Source organism: Pogona vitticeps, chromosome 9 (assembly GCF_051106095.1).
Source record: "Pogona vitticeps strain Pit_001003342236 chromosome 9, PviZW2.1, whole genome shotgun sequence".
In the NCBI taxonomy this organism is placed as follows: domain Eukaryota; kingdom Metazoa; phylum Chordata; class Lepidosauria; order Squamata; family Agamidae; genus Pogona; species Pogona vitticeps.
In genome coordinates, this window is record NC_135791.1 from 2,796,973 (window position 1) to 2,816,658 (window position 19,686).

The 19,686-nt window shown below is 47.5% G+C and overlaps 1 protein-coding gene across 2 annotated transcripts in view; it reads right to left on the reverse strand.

The window, feature by feature from the left end:
* The window catches only part of KCNQ4 (potassium voltage-gated channel subfamily Q member 4), a 74,747-nt gene extending 55,708 nt beyond the window's left edge, over nt 1–19,039 (reverse strand). The window contains exon 1 of one of the 2 annotated variants that reach the window (XM_072979544.2): nt 16,957–19,033. In XM_072979544.2, the coding sequence (XP_072835645.2) occupies nt 16,957–17,291 (335 nt within the window). In that variant the 5' untranslated portion in view covers nt 17,292–19,033. Of the gene's footprint in view, nt 1–16,956 lie in introns of both variants that reach the window. The other variant, XM_078380063.1, reaches the window with a different exon arrangement.
* Between the last annotated feature and the right edge of the window lie 647 nt (nt 19,040–19,686).

The window sequence follows — 19,686 nt, forward strand, 5'->3', positions numbered from 1 at the left end:
ATCCATCAAAGAGCCAGCCCCATAAAGCAAAAAGAATTTTATCCACGCTCAGGGCATTCACAATGTGGTTATGCTCAGCAGAAAGAGCATTCTCTCTCTCTCTCTCTCTCTCTCTCTCTCTCTCTCTTTCTCTATCTATCTATCTATCTATCTATCTATCTATCTATCTATCTATCTATCTATCTATCTATCTATCTATCTATCTATCTATCTATCTATCTATCTATCTATCTATCTATCTATCTATCTATCTATCTACCTACCTACCTACCTACCTACCTACCTACCTACCTACCTACCTACCTATCTCTCAAATATGGGTGATGGAGATGAGGAGACAAGGACAGTGTTAGGAAGAACCTACCTACCTACCTACCTACCTACCTACCTACCTACCTATCTCTCAAATATGGGTGATGGAGATGAGGAGACAAGGACAGTGTTAGGAAGAACTGGAAGGTGACTGGAGTGTTCCTCCAAGCATCAAAAACAAAATCCAAAGGAACCTGTGTGGTCATTACACAATAAAAAGGTATAAGAATGGGGCACCTTTATTAGACCATGAAAATAAAAAGACAAGCTTTTAGTGGATTAAATCTCTGGCTGGCTGGACAGCTCAGTGGTTTAGGTTTCTGGCTGCAGAGTGAGAGGTTGGGAGTTCAATTCCCCACTAAGCCTCCCTGTGAGTAGAGCCAGCCTGGGTAGCCTTGGGAAAGCTGTATAGTCCCAGGATGCCCCCTAGAGGAGGGGAATGGGAAACCACTTCTGAGGACTCTCTACCTAGAAAACCCTGGAAAGAGTTTCCAGAAGTCAGAATGAATTTGAGGATGCACAATTATTAAGCTGGCTGGGTAGCTCAGTGAGTTACGTTTCTGACTGTGGAGCCATAGGTTGGGAGTTCAAATCCCCACTGTGCATCTCCTGGGACAACAGCCAGCCTGGGTGGCCTTGGGCAAGCTGTACACAGTCTCAGGGCACCCTCAAAACAAGGGAATGGGGACTACTTCCAAGTATTTTCTACCTGAAAAACCCTGAAAAGGGTCAACAGAAGTCAGAATGGACTTGACAACACATGATGATGATGATGATTTATAATAGAAGTGTCACATCCAGTCACCAAGTCCCCTCCTTCCCCCTCCCAAAAATTCAAATATAGTGAAGAAGTCACACAGCACATATGTTGGGGTGCCAGGAGATCAGAAAACAGATCCATTTCCTCACAATTTGTGATGAGTTATTCATCTGGGCAACGAATTACTCGATCTAGCAGTTACACTGGTAAAGCTCAGTTTGAAGAGCAGTCCTCTATCTTTTATCCCAGCGCTCCTCAGTCTGCTAAAACCAAGACAGGGAGAACACTGTGTGTGATCGTAAGCCTGTCTCGTACCCCGCCTTCTGTTCCTTAAGAGATTGGGTGTTTTGTCAAACTCAGACAACCTGGGATTGTGACCACAGGTTTTTTTGTTAGCAAGTGTTTAAAACAAAACAAAACACAAAAAAGGCATAGCAGAAAAAATGTCATAAAAGGCTGTCATTTCAACAGACGAGCAAATGAAATATAGAAGCCAAAGAGGAAGGAATCTCTTCCCCTGGCCTTCAGTTAATTAACATACTACCCATCTAGTGGCAGTTGCAAATGGGAGGTTTGCAACGAATCAGAATACACATACACACACACAATGTCCAAAACAAAAAAACACAACGTGCAGTTCCCATCACCCAGCAGAACCCATGATAAAGGACTATGGGTGCTGTAGTCCAAAAACTTTTTTAGAGGGTAACTCTTGGTCTCTCTCTCCTACTCAATGGAGGTGTTTGATTTTCACAATCCATGCAAGCGTGTTGGATTCCATTTTTTTCTCACTGGCACTTTTTAGGGGGATCCATTTACAAGAATGGTGAACACACAGTCGATTAATTAAAAAAATAATGCAGAGACAGCCCTGACATCCAGCTGAACCCGTATGAGCACAAACCTACAACCCTTCGGGATTACATTGCAGCCTACAGGGAGCAGATGGCCTGCCATTAGAACTGGCAATTTTTTAAAGTGTGGTTTGTGTATGATATTAGTAACAACGGCTTCTCTCCTGTCCATGAAGGCCAAAGGGAGACGCCGTCATCGGGACCAAACTTGGGTTACGAAGCCAAAGTAAAAGAAGCTACGTTATGAGAGAACAACTCCAAGAAATTCCCAGCCAACCTATCCACTCACTGGCCATGCCATACGGGAACGCTGGAAGTTGTGATCTCGTGAAGCAGGTCTCCGATAGGAGCTCTTGAGGTTGAATCCTGGCAAGATAGACCCTTGATCCGTGCAGGCAATCGCCACCTCCCTGCCAAGATCTCAGCCTGAAGGGAATGACGTGGCTCCCTGTCCTGAGTTCCTTTCTAAGACAAAAAGCCAAGGGTGGCACCCGGGGCCTTCCACAAGGACGCGAGAGCTCTCTCCCGCAGCCCCCCCTCCTTGTCTTCTCCGACCGTCCTCCCCTCTCCACCGCCTTGAATTAAGTTACAACAATGGGACCATCGCCGCCTCGTGCAACGCCTCCCCAGCGCGGATGGAGCACGACAGTTTTTATAGCTATTTCAGAAGCGATTTCGAGCGCCATTTGTCATCTCCCTGGCAGGGCCGCTACCAGGTGGTTCGTTCTAATTAAGCGGCGGGCTATTCTTGTAACACACAACAGCTCAGCGCGAGTGAATCCTCTCGGCCCCTCCGACACCCTCCGAGGCTCTCGCCGACACCTCCCGGGGAGCTGCTGCTCCAGTTTCGGAGGCGTTCCTGCTGACAAAGCTGCTTTTCGTGTGAACTTCCAAGGGATGTACCTGTGTGGGGTAGGGGTGCCTTCCTGATGAGATGTGCTAACCTTGGACTTTCTACACCCACTAGGCAACACTCCCCTTTTTTCCACTTGCACGTGGAGACTAAAGCTCCATTTTTTGGATTGCCTTCTTCCTTTTTGGAGCGAGGGGAAGAAAAAAAACAAGGCAGAGGGAAAGGTGCCCAGAAGAATCATCTTGGGGCCCAACCTTCATCACTTCAGAGCCACCGTGAGGACTACAAGCCTGAGGATCCTGCAAGAAAAGGGCAGAAGAAGGATCCCAGGCAAAACTAGCTTCTGGGTGATCTGGAGGTCCACCTTAGCAGGAAGATAGGAGGATATCGGGAACCATTGCTCATCTAGAGATATGGAGGCCCATCTCTGTGTGAGAAGGACTTGCTCTACCAGTGAGTTCAAGGTTCAAGATCATCTGGAGGAACATGAAAGTCTGTCTGTGGGATGTTCAGCAGCTATCGGCTCACCTCTCCAAAAGGAGAGAGTCTCTCTCACACACACCCCTAGTCAGTGAAAAGGCCAAGACAAGGACAGTTTGGAGGCTGAAGCGGGAAAGCCGAAACAGCCTCCCTCTCTCCCTGTTCATTGACGCATGGCACAATCCAGCCACAGTTCTCACCTCCATAGAATAATAGAATAGTTGAGTTGGAAGGGGCTTTTTCTCTGGAAGGCCTCCAACACTGGAGAGCTCCCCACATCCTGAGGTCATGGGTTCCCTTGTTGTACTGCTCTAACAGTTAAGAAGTTTATTTTTCCTGAGATTCAGCCAAAATCTGGCTTCCTGTTGCTTGAGTCCATGCCCAGCATTCTGGGATGATTGAGAACAGATCCTGCCCCTCCTCAGTAGGACTACCTTTCAAGTATTTAAGTATTTGAAAGGGGCTGTCCTATCTCCCTCCCACCCACCCTACCAGCCCTCTTTTCTCAAGGCAAAACAAGTTCAGCTCTTTCAGTCTAGGGCTCGGCTCCACAGACTATGCTACCCATCTCCTGCCATGATCAACAGCACCCACAATTCCAAAGGAGGCCGACCGGGTTCCCCTACCAGCCAGTTTTGTTCGACAAGAAACTCTGAGAAAGAAGAGGTGGGAGGAAAATGCTGAAACGGTCATTTTTGCTGCTCGCGGCTGCATTAATCTCGCGAGCCCCTGGGTGTGCAGGCCAAGCTTGCCGGGTAGGTGGCTTTCATTAAGCCTGATAACAGATGCTCTAATAAAAGAGATGCAATTCCCCCGGGGCCACCAATATGCCTCGCTCTCTCCTTGTCACACCCTGAACTCAGCATCCAAAAGGTGAGCTTTTAAACAAGGGGCTCTCGAAAGATGCGTGCATCAAGGCCCCGTTAGCAAGAAAAAAAAGCAAGGAACCAGAGATGCTGTCCCATCAGAACGGAGGAGAGAGACGAGTGGGAATTCATGGAGGGGGGAAGCGAGAGCACAGAACAGAATTGTGTACTTCCTTTGCAATTTGCTTTTGATCAAATTGCTTGTTTTAATGAGCCAGTCCTGCAGGAGGGAAAAAGGGCCAAGTCTTTCTGCCCCCCCCCCCCCGCCTGGTGCCAGGTATCCAACAACTGTACAGCCACCAAGAGCAATGCCTGCAAATAAATTTTGTTATCGGGTGGAGGATGGGTGATGGAGGGTGGGGAAATCAACAGGCAGTTCTCCAAGGAAAGAAAGATTGTTGATGGGAGATTAAGGGCTGGAGACTAGTGCCGTTCTGGGAATGTGGAAGTCCACTGCAGGTTTTAGTCCAAACTTTACCGGAGCCCAAGGCAACGCTTTGGACTGCTTCTGGGAAGTTCAGTCAAATTCAAGTGACTGAGCTTTAGCCGTACAAATGTTGTCTACAGCCATTTGAGATATCTCCGTCCTTATCACAGGGACAGTCCATCTTCTCTCCAGTCTTTAAAACAAAGCATGGGAAGCGATTCAGTCAAATGGAGTGGGAAAGCAACATCTGCTTTCTTAGTGCTATAGGCCAGTGGTCCCCAACCTTGGGCCTCCGGATGTTCTTGGATTACAACTCCCAGAAGCCTTCACCACCACCTCTGCTGGCCAGGATTTCTGGGAGTTGAAGTACAAGAACATCTGGAGGCCCAAGGTTGGGGACCACTGCTATAGGCCACTATGGTTCCCAACCTTTGGTCCCCAGCTGTTCTTCGACTACAGTTCCCAGGAATCCTGGCCAACACTGTCAGGGGTGAAAGCTTCTCGGAGGTTTTAGACCAGGAACATCTGGAGGTTTGGAACCACTACATAAGGTCTCTTTGATTTGACCAAACGTAGGCTCTCAGCTAGCCTTAATCTGATATGGATCCCAAGCATTTGGTCGGATTCAAGGTTTGGAGCATGAGGCATGAAAAATATAAGGCTTTCAGGCTGCATACACTAGAAGGAACCAACTGTGCTGTGCGTGATGATGACTATGGGGAACCCCTTCTCCCAAGTAACTACAACGCAGAATGTTCTCCCCAGAAGAAGGCCCCCGTCTCTTTCCTGTTCACATGTAGGATAAGATCCTTCACAAAGCTGGTTTTACTCCTTTCCGATAGAAACACGTTGCTTATCATGGCAAAACCCAGTTTGTTGTTGTTGTTTAGTCATTAAGTCATGTCTGACTCTTCGTGGCCCCATGGAGTTTGGTCAAATTCATGTTGGTTGCTTTGATGACCCTGTCCAACCATCTCGTCCTTTGTCGTCTTTTCCAGGGAGTCTTCTCTTCTCATGAGATGGCCAAAGTACTGGAGCCTCAGCTTCAGGATCTGTCTTTCCAGTGAGCACTCAGGGTTGATTTCCTTCAGAACGGATAGGTTGAAGCTTTCTTTATGGTCCAGCTCTCACTTCCATACATCGCTACTGGAAAAACCATAGCTTTGACTATGTGGACCTTTGTCAGCAAGGTGATGTCTCTGCTTTTTAAGATGCTGTCTAGGTTTGTCATTGCTTTCCTCCCAAGAAGCAGACATCTTTTAATTTCGTGGCTGCTGTCACCTTCTGCAGTGATCATGGAGCCCAGGAAAGAAAAATCTGTCACTGCCTCCATATCTTCCCCTTCTATTTGCCCGGAGGTGATGGGGCCAGTGGCCATGATCTTAGTTTTGTTTTGTTTTACCCAGTTTACCATCTGTCAAAATTCCTTCCTCATAGGAGTCTCTCTCTCTCTCTTTTTTTTTTTAAACCGTTCTCCCTTACAAATTAGAAATGTTGCATCCTTTAATCCATATCAACATTTCACGCTGAGATGTACAGGGAAAGGTATCCCGCCGTGCTGCTGCCTCTGAGGTCTAGAAGGACATCTCGAACGGGGCAGCCTTGGTGGCTGGTTGGATCGATTGCCAAAATGGCAACGGTGTTTTTAGAAAGACTGGCAGTCCAGAAAGGGAAAGGACGCTCATGAGGCGAGGCCCCGAGGCCTACTTTCTGCTTGTTAAGAGACACACTCTTTTTAAAAAGCTGATGGATCCCAGACATTTAACTGCTGATCGTCTGAGGCGGTGCCGCTTCTAGAAAAGGGCACCATCCACTAGGAACAACAGTGGTCAGGAAATGGTCCATATTTTTAGAAAAGCACAGCATTTAATGCAAGTGTGAGGCGGGTGGAAATCTTACATGGGGAAAGGAAGACAGACAGCTGGGTTTTCAGGGCAAATTCTTCGAATTGCATTCATTATTCTCTTAGGAGCAACGAAGTCATCAGCTCATGGAGATCAAGTGACCACGGGTCACTCTGCCCAAAAGGACCAATTCATATTTTCTCCTGCTGCAACGTTCCCCCTCCAGCTGTGCAAATCTTTCGGTGCATATTATCTTGTTAGATCCGAATCCAGTATCAGAGAACTCCAGTGTTTAGCCTTGCTCTCTGCCATTGGGCTGCGCGCTAACCTAGACCTGGCCTACTTTGCAGGGTTGATGTACAAAAAGAGTGGCCAACTGTAGCCCTCCATATGTTTTTGGACTGGTGCTCCCACATGTTCTCCTCACTGACTAATCTTTCTAGGGACTATGAGTATTTCAGTCAAATAAAACATCAGTTTGTGTGTATGTATGCGTGAAAGAGAGTGTTGGTCACCCTTGCTGTAGAGCGCTCGCCCATTGGCGCATGCACGACACTCGGAAGGTGTGCCTTGTGCTGTGCCAAATAAAGGCACAGAACTGTTCTGACGAGAACTCTGTGGCTTTTCTCCCTGCCTGTTTCGCAGTGGTGTGCGCGGCCTCCAGATGCCTGTCTGAATGCCTTCGTGTCATTAGCAAACTTAATCGCAGCAATGGCAGAAAGGGGACGGAGGAATTTATCAAAAGCAGCTTGGGAAGGAAGACAGCCCCCCAAAGTCCGTGCACTGGGGAGCCAACCCCACAAAGCATGATTGGGTTTGCACTGAGCAGCGCACAGGCTGACTTGCATCTAAGGCGCACAATGGCATTAATGATCTATGAGTTAATAGCACCGGGTGGGACTATTTCTTAGGTTCAGCAGAAAAGGGTAATTAAGCAGAAAGGGAAAGGGGGGGGACCTGGGGGGCCAGTGAACTTTGCACTGCTCCATTGCTGGATGCAAACAAGCCGTGTTAATTTGGGAGGGCTGGATCATGGAATCAGTTACAAATTCTGCTGTGATTTCCCCACTTTTCCACCTAATTAGATTGCTCATCTTTTTTTTGTTTTTGAGCGTCAGGGTTGCAGCAGGGTTTGAAGCAAGCAGGAAAGCTATAAATCAAAGAGCAGGTGTTATGGTTTCCTTATGTGGCAGGTCTGTCCCTGCCCTCCGCCTAACTGAGTTATTTTAAGTGCAGAAAAATGTAAATGTGCAGAAGTGGGTTTTTTGTGTTGTGCTTTTTTTTAAAGGTGTGCTGATGGTTGCTGATCATTTTCCATTATGCCTGCACAGAATTCAGCATTTGGTGCTTGGGTTTAGATTCCTCGGAGACTTGATGGCCTTTTTAATCCTTTCTTTCAAGGCTCTAGCACTCATGGATTATGCTGTCCATATTGGGGGGGGGGGTGGCGGTTTCTTTTCAGAGCTCAGATAAATTTTTTCCCCAAAATTTTGAGGACTAACAGGGCCAACAATACCAGTGTGGTCATTTTTTTCATGCAACTTAAGAAGTTTTCATTAGACTGAATCTCAGGAAAAAACTTCTTAACTGTTAGAGCAGTACGACAAGGGGACCCTTGAGGTCAGGCTGGAGGCCTTCTAGAGAAAACTGGACCACCCTCTGTCAGATCTGCTTTAACTTAGATTCCTGCCTTGAGCAGGCGGTTGGACCCGATGACCTTCAAGGCCCCTTCCAATTACGTTATTCTATCATTTTTAACCTTGCTTCACCCACTACATTATTGTTTTCGCATCTTCTGCAAGAGTCTGAATCAACACCAGCTAACGGATGGCGGCTAGTTTATGAGACTTGATATAAAATAAAATTCCACGAATAGCTAGGGAGATATGGAATTTTCCATGAATTAGCTTTATGCATGGAAACACATTGCCCTCACCTATGATTGCAGCCATGGATGGTGTTTTATTACTATATCCATCTGCCAGAAATTACCGGACAAGGGGAACATTCTTTCCTCACTTCAGACGGCAGATGTCAGAAGAGGGAATCAATGAATTCAATTTCTTGTGACTCTGTTGTTTTCACTGCCAGAGATGCAGGGGGAGGTTCCTTTCTGAATTCCGGTTGCTGAGAATTTAGGGTTTTACTGCCGTCTTCCATGGTTTCTAATAACAATAATAATAATCATGGGCCGTCAAGTCCATTCTGACTGATGGCAACCCTTTCCAGGTAGAGAAACTACCCAGAAGTGTCTTACCCTTCCCTTCCTCTAGGGGCAACCTTGGGACAGTACAGCTGGCCCAAGGCCACCCAGGCTGGCCTCTTCTGCACCAGAGCGAAATCGAACCCCCAACCTCCATCACAACAACCAGAAAGCTAACTCCCCGAGAAAGCCAGACAGCTCCTCTCAACTAAAACAAGCCACAATTTTTTGTGTCCACTAGCAAAATCAATACATATTTTTTAAAAAAGTTTGAGGACGTTGATTTTTCATTTACAGAGCTGTTTAATTTTAATAAATAAATAAAATAGTAACTTTATGCAACCTGTCTTTGGCTTTCCAGTGCAAGGGAAGCACAAAGGAGGAGCTGGGAGCCATTGGCACGGGCTGAGGAGAGAAAGAGGTTAAAATAATTTCGAAGAAGAGCGTGGAACAGCCAACACCAGAATTCCCAGCTACGGTGTCACAGCTTAAAGCTTTTCCATTTAAGTTCAGGGGATGCATTAGAGAAGGGCCGTTTAAGGTAGCCCATTCCCAAATGATATATGGATTTATGGAGAAGAATTCTTGTCACCTCACGGTGACCTGGAAAGCAATTCAAATGAGCAAGCCGTGGGAGGCAGAAGGGCATTAAGCGATGTTCATGTACGTAGTTCGTAGAAAGAAAACAGAATAAAATGAAACCAGCGATACTGCTGTGCTTTAAAGACTCACAGACTTATTTCATTGGCTAAGATCTTGTTGCTTAGCACAGAAAGTCCCACTAGAGTAGCCCCATTGAATCTCATGGGGATTTGGTGGGTCAGCATCTGGTACATTCCATTGATTCAAGTGGGCCTACTCTAGTTGTGACTTATTTGCGCATAGGAAGAGATCCATCGGCTACGCATGTCTCAACAACAGGGCCTTTCCTGCCTTAGATGCATGAAAAATTCATTTTTAATTTCTCGTAAGCTCAGAAAACAACTGATTCCCTACACTGTGTTTTAGCCTGAGCATTTACTGTAAATCTGAAACAAGAGGAGCACTCTCTTAATGGAAATATATTTTTATTTGTTTCCCCAATGGCTACATCATTTTCTTTCTTTCTTTCTTTCTTTCTTTCTTTCTTTCTGTCTGTCTGCCTGTCTGTCTGCCTGTCTATCTGTCGATCCATCCATCCATCCATCCGTCCGTCCGTCCGTCCGTCCATCAGAGAGGGGGCCCCGTCAAAGACAATACAGTACTAAAAGCATTCAAAATTAAATGCTGCTGTCTTAAGCCCAGTTACTCCTCCGTAATCCCTGTTCTAAACCATTCACACTGTCTAGAGAAGCAGCATGAAGAGGTTAAGATTTAAAGCTTTTGTTTCCTCCGATGCCATTAAAACTAAGCAGCCTGCTCTTGAAAATCCATTCCCTGCATTTCTCACAAAATGGCATTTCTCCAAGTTCTGAAGGGCCCTTTTCACCCAGTGCCTGAGAGCTGATCCTCGTTGTTTATTTGTAATCGCCAGGGGACACTTCAATAACGATCCAGAATAGATCGGGGTAGGTTACAGATCTGGCTTTAAAAAAAAAAAAAAAAAAAATCTCCTCCAATTCGGGGAAGCCCAGGAGCCTGTCAAATCATCCCACTTAAGCATGTAAACAACTTTTCAAACTCAGCAGAGAGAGAAAAAGAACCATCTCTCTCTTCTCTCTTTCTCATTCTCTCTCCCTCAAACTGGGAGCAGCCTGGAAAAGCCAATTTATGCTTATCTGAGCCAAAGACTGATGGATGAACATTTGCAATCAGACTCCTCCTTTTGGGGGGGGGGGGGGGGACAGTACTAGCAGAAAAAAAAAAGAGTGAGAAAAGGATGATCAAAATAACAAGACCGCTCCAGAGCAGCCAGAATCAGCTTTTCAACATTCAGAACTGGTGAGAAGTTCCTCCTAATGCTGGTTTTACACAAACTTACTCTGATGAGAATAACATTCTGAGTCCCATCTTGACCGTAACATACGCAGTGCAACACGGAAAACTAATTATGTCCCATCCAAGCACCCTAATGAGCTCAGGAATGATTCAGATTGCTATGAAAGATTTAGAACCCGGATGGGCCTTATTAATTTATCATTTATCGAAAGTTGTTGATTATTGCTTCTAAGCCTATGAGGGGTCCCAAACTTATGCGCAGCCACCAACAGATAAAAACATTGTTTAAAGACAGTCTTTAATTTATTTTTAAACAACCATTTTTTTAAAAAAAAAAAAAAGTCAACATTCAGAGGTTCAGGACAAGACTGACTGAACAGCCCCATATGTATCTGTGTAAGGTATAAAATCAGCATCGATAGCTTTGCTGTCTGTTCTATTTCAGAAAAGGGGTTAATTTCCTGAGTAGAAGGTATTGGAGATTCTCCATCTCTGTCTTTATCCAATCATCAGTTACAGTTACAGTCACTTGAGTCAATTACAGTTTTTTCCTAATCAATTACAGTCATCAGTTATCCTGGTCAATTTCCACTGACAGAGGCTACTCTGCCCACCCTTTCATCTGTAAACGTATCTTAACTTTCTATAAGGCCAACACCACACTTAAAAATACAGAATGCCTGCAAGCTAGAATCATCATCATCTTAGAACTGTAGAGCTAGAGTCCAGCCCCTATCAGCGGTGCCAAGTGGGGGAATCAAACTCCCAACCTCTGGCTCCATAGCCAGATGGCTAAACCACTGAGCTATTCAACAGTTCTGTGGGCTGTGTAAAAAAGGCCTCCCTTTTTATTGACAGAGTTTCCCTGTGCGCCAAAAGGACGACAGATCGGGGGAAAGGCAGGAAAGAAGGTTAAAAAATTCTCAGTTTACTTTCATTGCACCAGACATCATTTTATCAATTTTATCAGGTCCACATTTAACTCCCTATAAACTAAACAGCCTAACATGATTTAGCTTCCATGGAAAATACTTGCGTTCCCTAAATGGCTGGGTCAGCCTTTTTAAAAAAACTTTGTCTAAAACACTGCTATCCTACAAGGTTAGATGCAATTCTGCAATCAAATCAGAGTTTCTGCAATGATTTAGGACAAGTCATGTCAAGCTGACATCTTCCCAATGTGCTGGATTACAACCCCCATCAGCCACTAGCTATGCTAAATAGGAGTGGGGGGTGATGTAGTCCACGGGAATCTGGAGAACATTCGAAAAATCAGGCTGGAAGAAAATATGCTTGGGAAACTCCTGAAATGGAGTTGGAAGCACAAATGAGAAAAATTCACAGCAGTGAGAGCCTAATTAGAAGAACTAAAAGAACAGACATTGGGAAATAATTTAATGGGTGAAATAACTTAATCCCCATTTTCCTCTTCCTCCCTGGGTTCCTGGTAAACAAACAAGAAAGGAGTCATTTTTGTATTAAATCTAGCCACAGTCACTTGGTGTCGCACTCCAAAACAAGCTATGATTACATGCCAGCAACAAACCAGGTTTCGTTCACTTACAAACCCCACTTTGTTTGAGGTCCCAAAGCCCAGAATTTAGGGTCAGACATCACAGTAAGCAAGTGATTTATGATTTACTTGTGAATAGGGAGAATAAATCCTGGCTAAATGGTCTATGTGCACTAGCTTATTCCCTATAAACCAGCCAGTAATATGTTCTGTATCCTCACTAAGAGTTTGCTACTGGAAGTACTAATGAATTTCTTCCTTTCCCCACCTCCCCCCCCCCAAGTTGCTTGAAAGAATATGAGCGAACAAGGGTCATTGTGTTGCACAAAAATCATACCTGGGGACATTAAAATCCGAGGACCAGTTCTATCTAAATCTTAACTGCTAAAAAAAATCAATACACCCCCGGTGACGCTTTTGACCCACTTCGTTTAGAAGGTTGCAGAATACGCCTGATGCACCAGAACAAGAGGCTTCTGCTATGAAACAGCCGAACATTAGCTGAAGACCTCGGTGCTTCAATCTGTATTATTTTATTTTATTTGCAGTATTTCTGCGCCGCCTTGTAACAAAATGTTCAAGGCTGCTCCGAAGAAAGGGGTTTCCCGATGCCACTAAAGAACAGTAGAAGTACAGACACAGCAGAGAAGCTCATGTCGAAGAATAAAAACAGCTGAAAGGCGAAGACTGATCTAAACACGTAGGCATTAGATAATCGTTTAGGCAGCGTACGAGATGTTTAAAAGACCCGATAAAAACTTCCCTGAGCAGAAAGCACAGTTGCTTTCAACTTCCAAAGCACAGAAAGCCAACCAGAACATCCTTTCCCCAGGGAGGGACCCATTTACTGTGTTCCGCAACTTGGCACCCTCTCTGTAGCTGTGAGAACAGCACTCCCATTATCCCCATGCTGGTGGGGAAAATGGGAGTTGTAGTCAAAAGCATACAGCGCGTTTTTTGGTTGGGGACCGGCCAATGAACCACCCCGACAAGCTCGGGAAACGATTCAGAGTACTACAGAAGATTTTGAACTAAGACAGAAAGCCTGTCTTATTCATTTAATGTTTTATTTGTGTATTGGGGAAGGCGAGACTCGTGAGGGGAATTATGATTTACTGCCTAGACTGCGGGGAAAGTAAAGAGCAGGGCATGCCACTCCCATTTCATGCCAGAGATTAAATAAAAGGAGAGCCTTTTGAGAAATGAAATATGGTCACCCCAAAGTTAATGGGGGATTCGATTATTCTTTCCTACAGGGGTGCAAGCGTGCAAGCAGCATCCAGAGCAATGGAAAACAGACCTTCCAGGATGGCTCATGAATCACATACGGGCACACAACTCCGGCCAAATAGAAAAGCTCTGTTCCATTTCACAGGCTCCTGTCAACTCATCCTTTTTGCAGTGCCGGGAAGATGTAGTTACAAACTGGGACGGTCTTACAGATGGGCGGAAAAAGAATCCTGCCGAAAAGAGGTGCTAAAAAAAAAATCACCAAGAAAAGGCCCTGCATTTGTGGATGGAGCACGACCCTGCAGACAGAGGAAATGTTTGGAAGTGCCTTTAGGTGGGCGAATGGTAGAACATTCACTGAGACACGGAAGGAGGGAGAAGCATGACAGCCAACCCGACAGCATCCTGGTCAAACAAAGATCTTCGCCTTGATGCCTGCCGGGCTTCACCGTACCCTATTCGGATTGGAGCCTACACTTCCCAAGCATGGGCTCGGTTGGAGAACTTCAAGAAAGCCAGGCTGGAGTTTGTTTGTAAAAGCTACCTTTTACATGCTGTGTTTGCTGCAAATTCTCACAAAGGACATCAAGCCAACTTAAGTCACGGAGATTGGGAGACGTCTTGGAGGCCTGACTTAGAGATCTCCAGGCTCTCCTAGACTCGGCACAGAAGACACAGCTTCTGTGGATTGGTTCCCAACATCTTCTCTAGAAGAAGCGAACATTTGGTCAGTGGACTCAGCAGTCAAGACGTCTCCAAAGGGTTTCAGAGACAAGAGGCGCTCCGGCTGGGAAGCAGCATCATGGAAACTCACGACCCTCGGCGTGGATTCCAAAGTAGTTCCTGCAAGTTCTCAAAGCTGGCCCAGCTCTATATTGCATCTATTTGTCCCTCAGAAGGGGGGGGTCTTCTCAGGTCAATACGCTTAGCTCTACCTTCACTTATCAGAAGCCGAGCCTGATTCTCCTTTTACCTGTCCTATGGCGGCACCTCACCAGTGAACATTTAAGCTTCCTTGACTCCACTGCTTGGAATCAGTAACATTTTGAAACCCGCAAAGAAGAGAAAAGGAACCCACCAGCGCCTGGATCTCTAAGCTTGACCCCAACACATTGGATGAACTTCCCCAACTCATCCTTAATATTCATTGTTTTCAGCTTTAAGTGTTGTCTTTCAATTATTGGAGCCGCCTAGCGTCCTTTTTAAGGAGAAAGGGAAGTTTTGAAAAGTTAAATAATAATCATCACTATCAGTGGTGAAAAACAGTCAGGAGGCTGGCGTCTCTTGGTTGGCATTCAAAATGGGGAAAGTAGGTCAAAAAGAGATGTTTAAATCTAGCACTTCCACCATCGGAAACCGAGACAATGTCCATGAAGCCATCTTTACTCAGCAAATCCCCACTAATTCCATAGGCCTCCTTTAGTGCCATTTACTGCACTGAGCAACAGGATTCAGGCTACAGGGCAGCATAAATCTTGGCAGCACGATGCTGCGAGGCAGTAGTAGAGAGAATTTATCAACCGACTTTAAGCAGACCCACAACCCATTTGTCAGAGTAGAGCAGAAAGCTACTATTCTTTGCTCTGAAGAAATCATCCCATGAAGAGGACAAGCAGAAAGTATGGGTTAGCTTAGGCTTTTTCTCTTTTTAGGTGGGAGCGTGGGGTGCCCGATAAAGCATTTGTTGGGAAACCTGCCGGGAAACCCAACCTTGCAACAGCCCCTCCAGGAAAAAAGAAGTCAAGCTATGAGCCCAACTTGCATTCATCAGAGTTGGAAGGGGATGGGATTACAGAAGTGAAGATCTGGGCTAGAGAGAGAAAATGGGCCACAGAAGGAGACCTGGATCCTTTCTCAGAAAATAAAGATGCTGAAGCCTCTCCCACCCCCCAAGCGTCTCTGCTTGGGTCTCTTGACTTCAGCCTCCCATCGATTCATGGGGCTAAGTCTCCCAAAAATTCACGGAATTGTAGAACTGTGGGGTTGGAAGGGACCCCCCCCCAAGGATCATTCCCTTTAACCTCATATCAAGGCAGGAATCCATCCCTAAAGGGTCCTTAACAAGCTGCCGCCCAGCCCCTGCATAACAGCCTCAAACTAAGAAGGGTTTCCCAGGTCTTCTGTCCCACTAGCAAAGAGTTCTCACTAGCCTTCCTCCCAATATTTCGCCCCCCCCCCCCGTCTCTTCTCCTGCAAAGCCACCACCCACCCGGCCACTGCCAGAGGCCACTTCGAGAAGCGGCCTTTGCACCTGGCTCAGCCTAGGTAAAGGCAAAGTTAAAACCAATAATATTCCTTCCCAGCCAAGATCAGAGGCTTTGAAAGGAAGGGAGCTTTTGAAACTCGACTCCCATCCAGTCCTATCAGTTCCAGTGGGTCTACTCTACCCAGAACGACCACGAGATTTAGCTCAAGGCCTGCACAGGGCAGTGGGTTGGTTTATTAGTTGCAGGAAAGAAAGAAAGAAAGAAAGAAAGAAAGAAAGAAAGAAAGAAAGAAAGAAAGAAAGAAAGAAAGAAAGAAAGAAAGAAAGAAAGAAAGAAAGAAAGAAAGAAAGAAAGAAAGAAAGAAAGAAAGAAAGAAAGAAAGAAAGAAAGAAAGAAAGAAAGACACACACAACAGAGTCTTGTTAGGCTCTCAAGGTCAGGGGACCATCGCAAAATTGAGACTGTGTTTCCTTTGGCCTCTCGAGGAGCACGGTGGGAAAAGTCCAGCCCGAGAAATCGGATGCCAGATCAAACGTGGTCATCTTCCGGGTGCTGCAAAAGTCTGTGGTTTTTTGCAGGCTGGAAAGGGGGGGCGCTTCGGTTCAGCAGCCTCCCTCTCTGGCTCCCGCAAGCTGGCAGTGGCGCAGCTGACCCACCAGCTTCCACTAAGGTCTCCAGAGGGCTGCTTGTCATGAACCGTTCCCCGATGGCTCTGCCTCCAGCTGCAGGACTCGACTTCCCCCTTAAGCAAGCTGTTTACCAGCTATCTGGGCCAGGGGGCATCTTTAGCCTTGGCAACCCTGGCAAAGGAAACAGCTGAGGATTTACAGGCCCAACTCCGGCTTCTCCCTGCCGGCCAGCCGAGCGGTTGTGGTGAGACAGCTCTGAAGCCCGGCTCTCTCCTCCCTCCCTCCCTGCCTCCCCATATTTCTCTCTAAGTTTATAATAATGAGAAGGGAGAGGAAAGCGAGCCCCCCCTTTAATTTCTTCCCAAACTGAGGGAGAGACAAGCCAAACACAAAGAGAGAGGGAAAGGACCTCAGACAGAGGGATTCAAGTTCGGGCAAGAAGTGAGATTCTCCTGAGGAACTGAGGCTGCTTCCCCAATGCAAAGATGCACCCCTTTTCCATTTAGGCCGGAGAGGGAGAAAGCAAAGATAGAGATGAGCTGGCTGAATGGGGATTAAGAGTATGGGTCTAAGAGAGAGGGTGGCCCGGGGGGGGGGGCTGATGCACCCCACGGGCCAGTTTCTAGCCCCTCAGATAAGGAACCACCCCTCCCCGCCAATTCGGAGCAGAATTCTGCAACCATTAGAGGGGTTTCCACGTTTGGAAACCTTTAAAAGCGGGGTCTTCGTCAAATAGGAGTGGGGTACCCGCTCTCTCTCTCCTCGCTGGTCACCCCAAAACACAAGAAGGAAAAGCCAGGGGAGGCACCTTTCGCCCCCCCCCTTTGGGAAAGGGAGGTCGTGGGGAAAGCGGCTACTCACATGAAGACGTGGTAGATGAACGCCCAGCCTCGGGGTCTTTCCAGCACGTTGTAAAGGTAGTTCTGGAGGCGGCGGTAGCGCTTGTGCGAGGCGGATCGCGCCCCAGAGCCCCTCGGGGGAGCCGGCAAGGGGGTGCCCAAAAGCCCCAGACGCCTGGGACTGCCTTCCGTGGCGGCGGAGGCGGTGGTCGTGGCGGCGGCGGCGGGGGGGCTCTCGCTCTTCTCCATCTGCACGGCGGTGAGGGCCACGAACTCCCCCCGTTGGGCTTCACCGCCGCCGCCGGGGATGGGGGATGGAGAGAGCGTGGAGCGCTCCCGCCCGGGCGTCCCGGCCATGGCGGTGGGAAGGCGCGGGTGTAGTCGGCGTCTCACGGCATGGAGAGAGGCGAGTCCTCGAAGCCGATCCGATCAGCCCGGCATGGCGCGTCGGAGCCCTCCTGGAAAGCGAGAGGGACTCCGACGGGGTTCTTCGACGCCGCCTGTCTGTAGCCTTGGGTCCCGCCGAGCTGCAGGAGCCCAACGCCTGCCCGGGCTCTTCCCGGGCTCCGCCGAGACGGCCAGAGCCGAAGGCTCGCCTGCTTCTCCCTCTTTCTTGCTCCGGTTCCAGCGCCGCGAACTTCGCCAAGCGCCCAGGGCGCACGAAGGCGGACCTCGCCAAATGAGACCACAGCCCCGGAGCGCACGCCCGCCCTCGTTCGGGGCGCCTCCCCGGCGGCTTCAGGCCATCCAGAAAAGCCGGTGGGACGAGGAAAGGAAAGAAGACTTTCGAAGCTGCGATCCCCCTCCTTTTCCCCCCCACCCCACCCTGGCTTCTCCGCCTCCCTCCAAGTTTAAGGCGAGAAGTTGCGCTGCTGCGCTTTGGAGAGCTGGAGCGCGTCCGGGGCGCAGCCGTCGGAGAGGAGCAGGGACCGCGGCGCCTGCCGGCTCGTTCTCCCCCTCTTCCCTCGGCCCCTCTCCATCCTGCGGGAGGTTCCACCTGCCTTTTGCTTGCACGCCTCACATGGCATTCCCTTCTCTCCCCCCCCCCCTCCGCCGCCCTCCCGGTTCCTGCCTCCTTCGCTCTCTCTCCGCCCCTCGCCCGGCTGGCTTCTCCGACGGCGCGGGCAGCTCCGGAGAACCGCGCCTGGCTCGCTCTAGGGCCGGAGAGCCGCTGGCTTCCCCTGCTCCGTCCTGGCTCTCGCCCTCGCCTTCGCACTCAACCCGAGGCGCGCTTTTTCCAGCTGCGCGCCCGCGGGTCCCAGCCGCGGAGAGAAAGGAAAACAGCCGGCAGCATCCTCTTTTTTTTTTCCCGGGTCGCCTCTGCTGCCCTCCTCCGTACGATCTCGAAGTTGTCCTGTGTAGCCGGAAAAGTTATAAACGAACGGCTGGAGACATGCTGGTGGACACACGCGTCTCCTCTGAAGGAAGGACGGGCAAGGCGCGCGAAGACCCTGAGAAGCCGGCCTGGGTTCCTCCGACAGCTAGTGCAGAAAACAGAGAGCAGGGGGAGGGCGGGGTTGTTAGGCAGAGACCTGTGTAGCCCAGGAAGCAGGCAATCTTTACTCGTCCACATTCTAAATAAGGGGAGGTTTATACTTCCCCTGGGGACTGTGCTTCCCTGGGAATCATCTGTATGCCAGGGGTGAACAAAATCAGAGTCCCAAGAGTATCTATTTTAATTGTTTTTTTAATTGTATTTCAATTGTATTTTAATTGTTGTAAGCCGCCCAGAGACCTTTGCGTAGAGTGGGCGGCATATAAGTTAAATAAATAAATAAATAAATAAATAAATAAATAAATAAATAAATAAATAAATAAATAAATAAATAAATAAATAAATGCCACCCCTTTTCTTTTCCCCTCCCCTCACTCTACTCCTGGGGTGGCCCCAGTAGTTTTGGCAGGTAATTGTTCTGTTCACGTAACCCCTCACCTAAGCTGGAAGGAGTGCAATATAAAAAGTTGGTTTTTAATAATAATAATAATAATAATAATAATAATAATAATAATAATAATAACAACAACAACAACAACAACAACAACAACAACAACAACAACAACAATAATAATAATAATAATAATAATAATAATAATAATAATAATAATAATAATAATAATAACAATTATTATTATTATTACTACTACTACTACTACTACTACTACTACTACTACTACTGTGGTTGTGTTTGTGGTTGTTGTGGTTAGAGAGCCAGGCTAGGATGGAAGAGGCCTGGGTTCAAGTTCCCCCCTCAGCTGAAACTCACGACGGGCAGCTGGAACCCACAGCACTGTGTTTGCTCCCTCTGCCCTGATGCATGAGAGCAAACCCCTTCCACGAAAAGGAAGGGGGGAAATGTGATTCTCTCCCCTCCCCCCCCAAAAAATGTTTCCCTTCAGAAGAAGAGGAGAAAATAAACAAGATCAGGAGTTTTTGTCCTAACACTGATCAATAGATTCACTTCTTTATATTACATTAATAATAAGAAGAAGTTATAATGATGTGCCATCAAGTCAATTCTGACTTATGGCAAACCTTTTCCTGAGTCTTCTAGGTAGTGAATACACAGAAGTGGTTTCTCATTCCCTTCTTCTGGGACTGATGTGCAGCTGACCCAAGGCCACCCAGGCTGGCTCTTCTCCCAGGAGATGCCCAGTGGGGGAATCAAACTCCCAACCTCTGGCATATCTAACTCACTGAGCTATCCAGCCAGCTGCAAGCTTTTTGTGCCCTGGGGAGTATTCTCAATGGCTC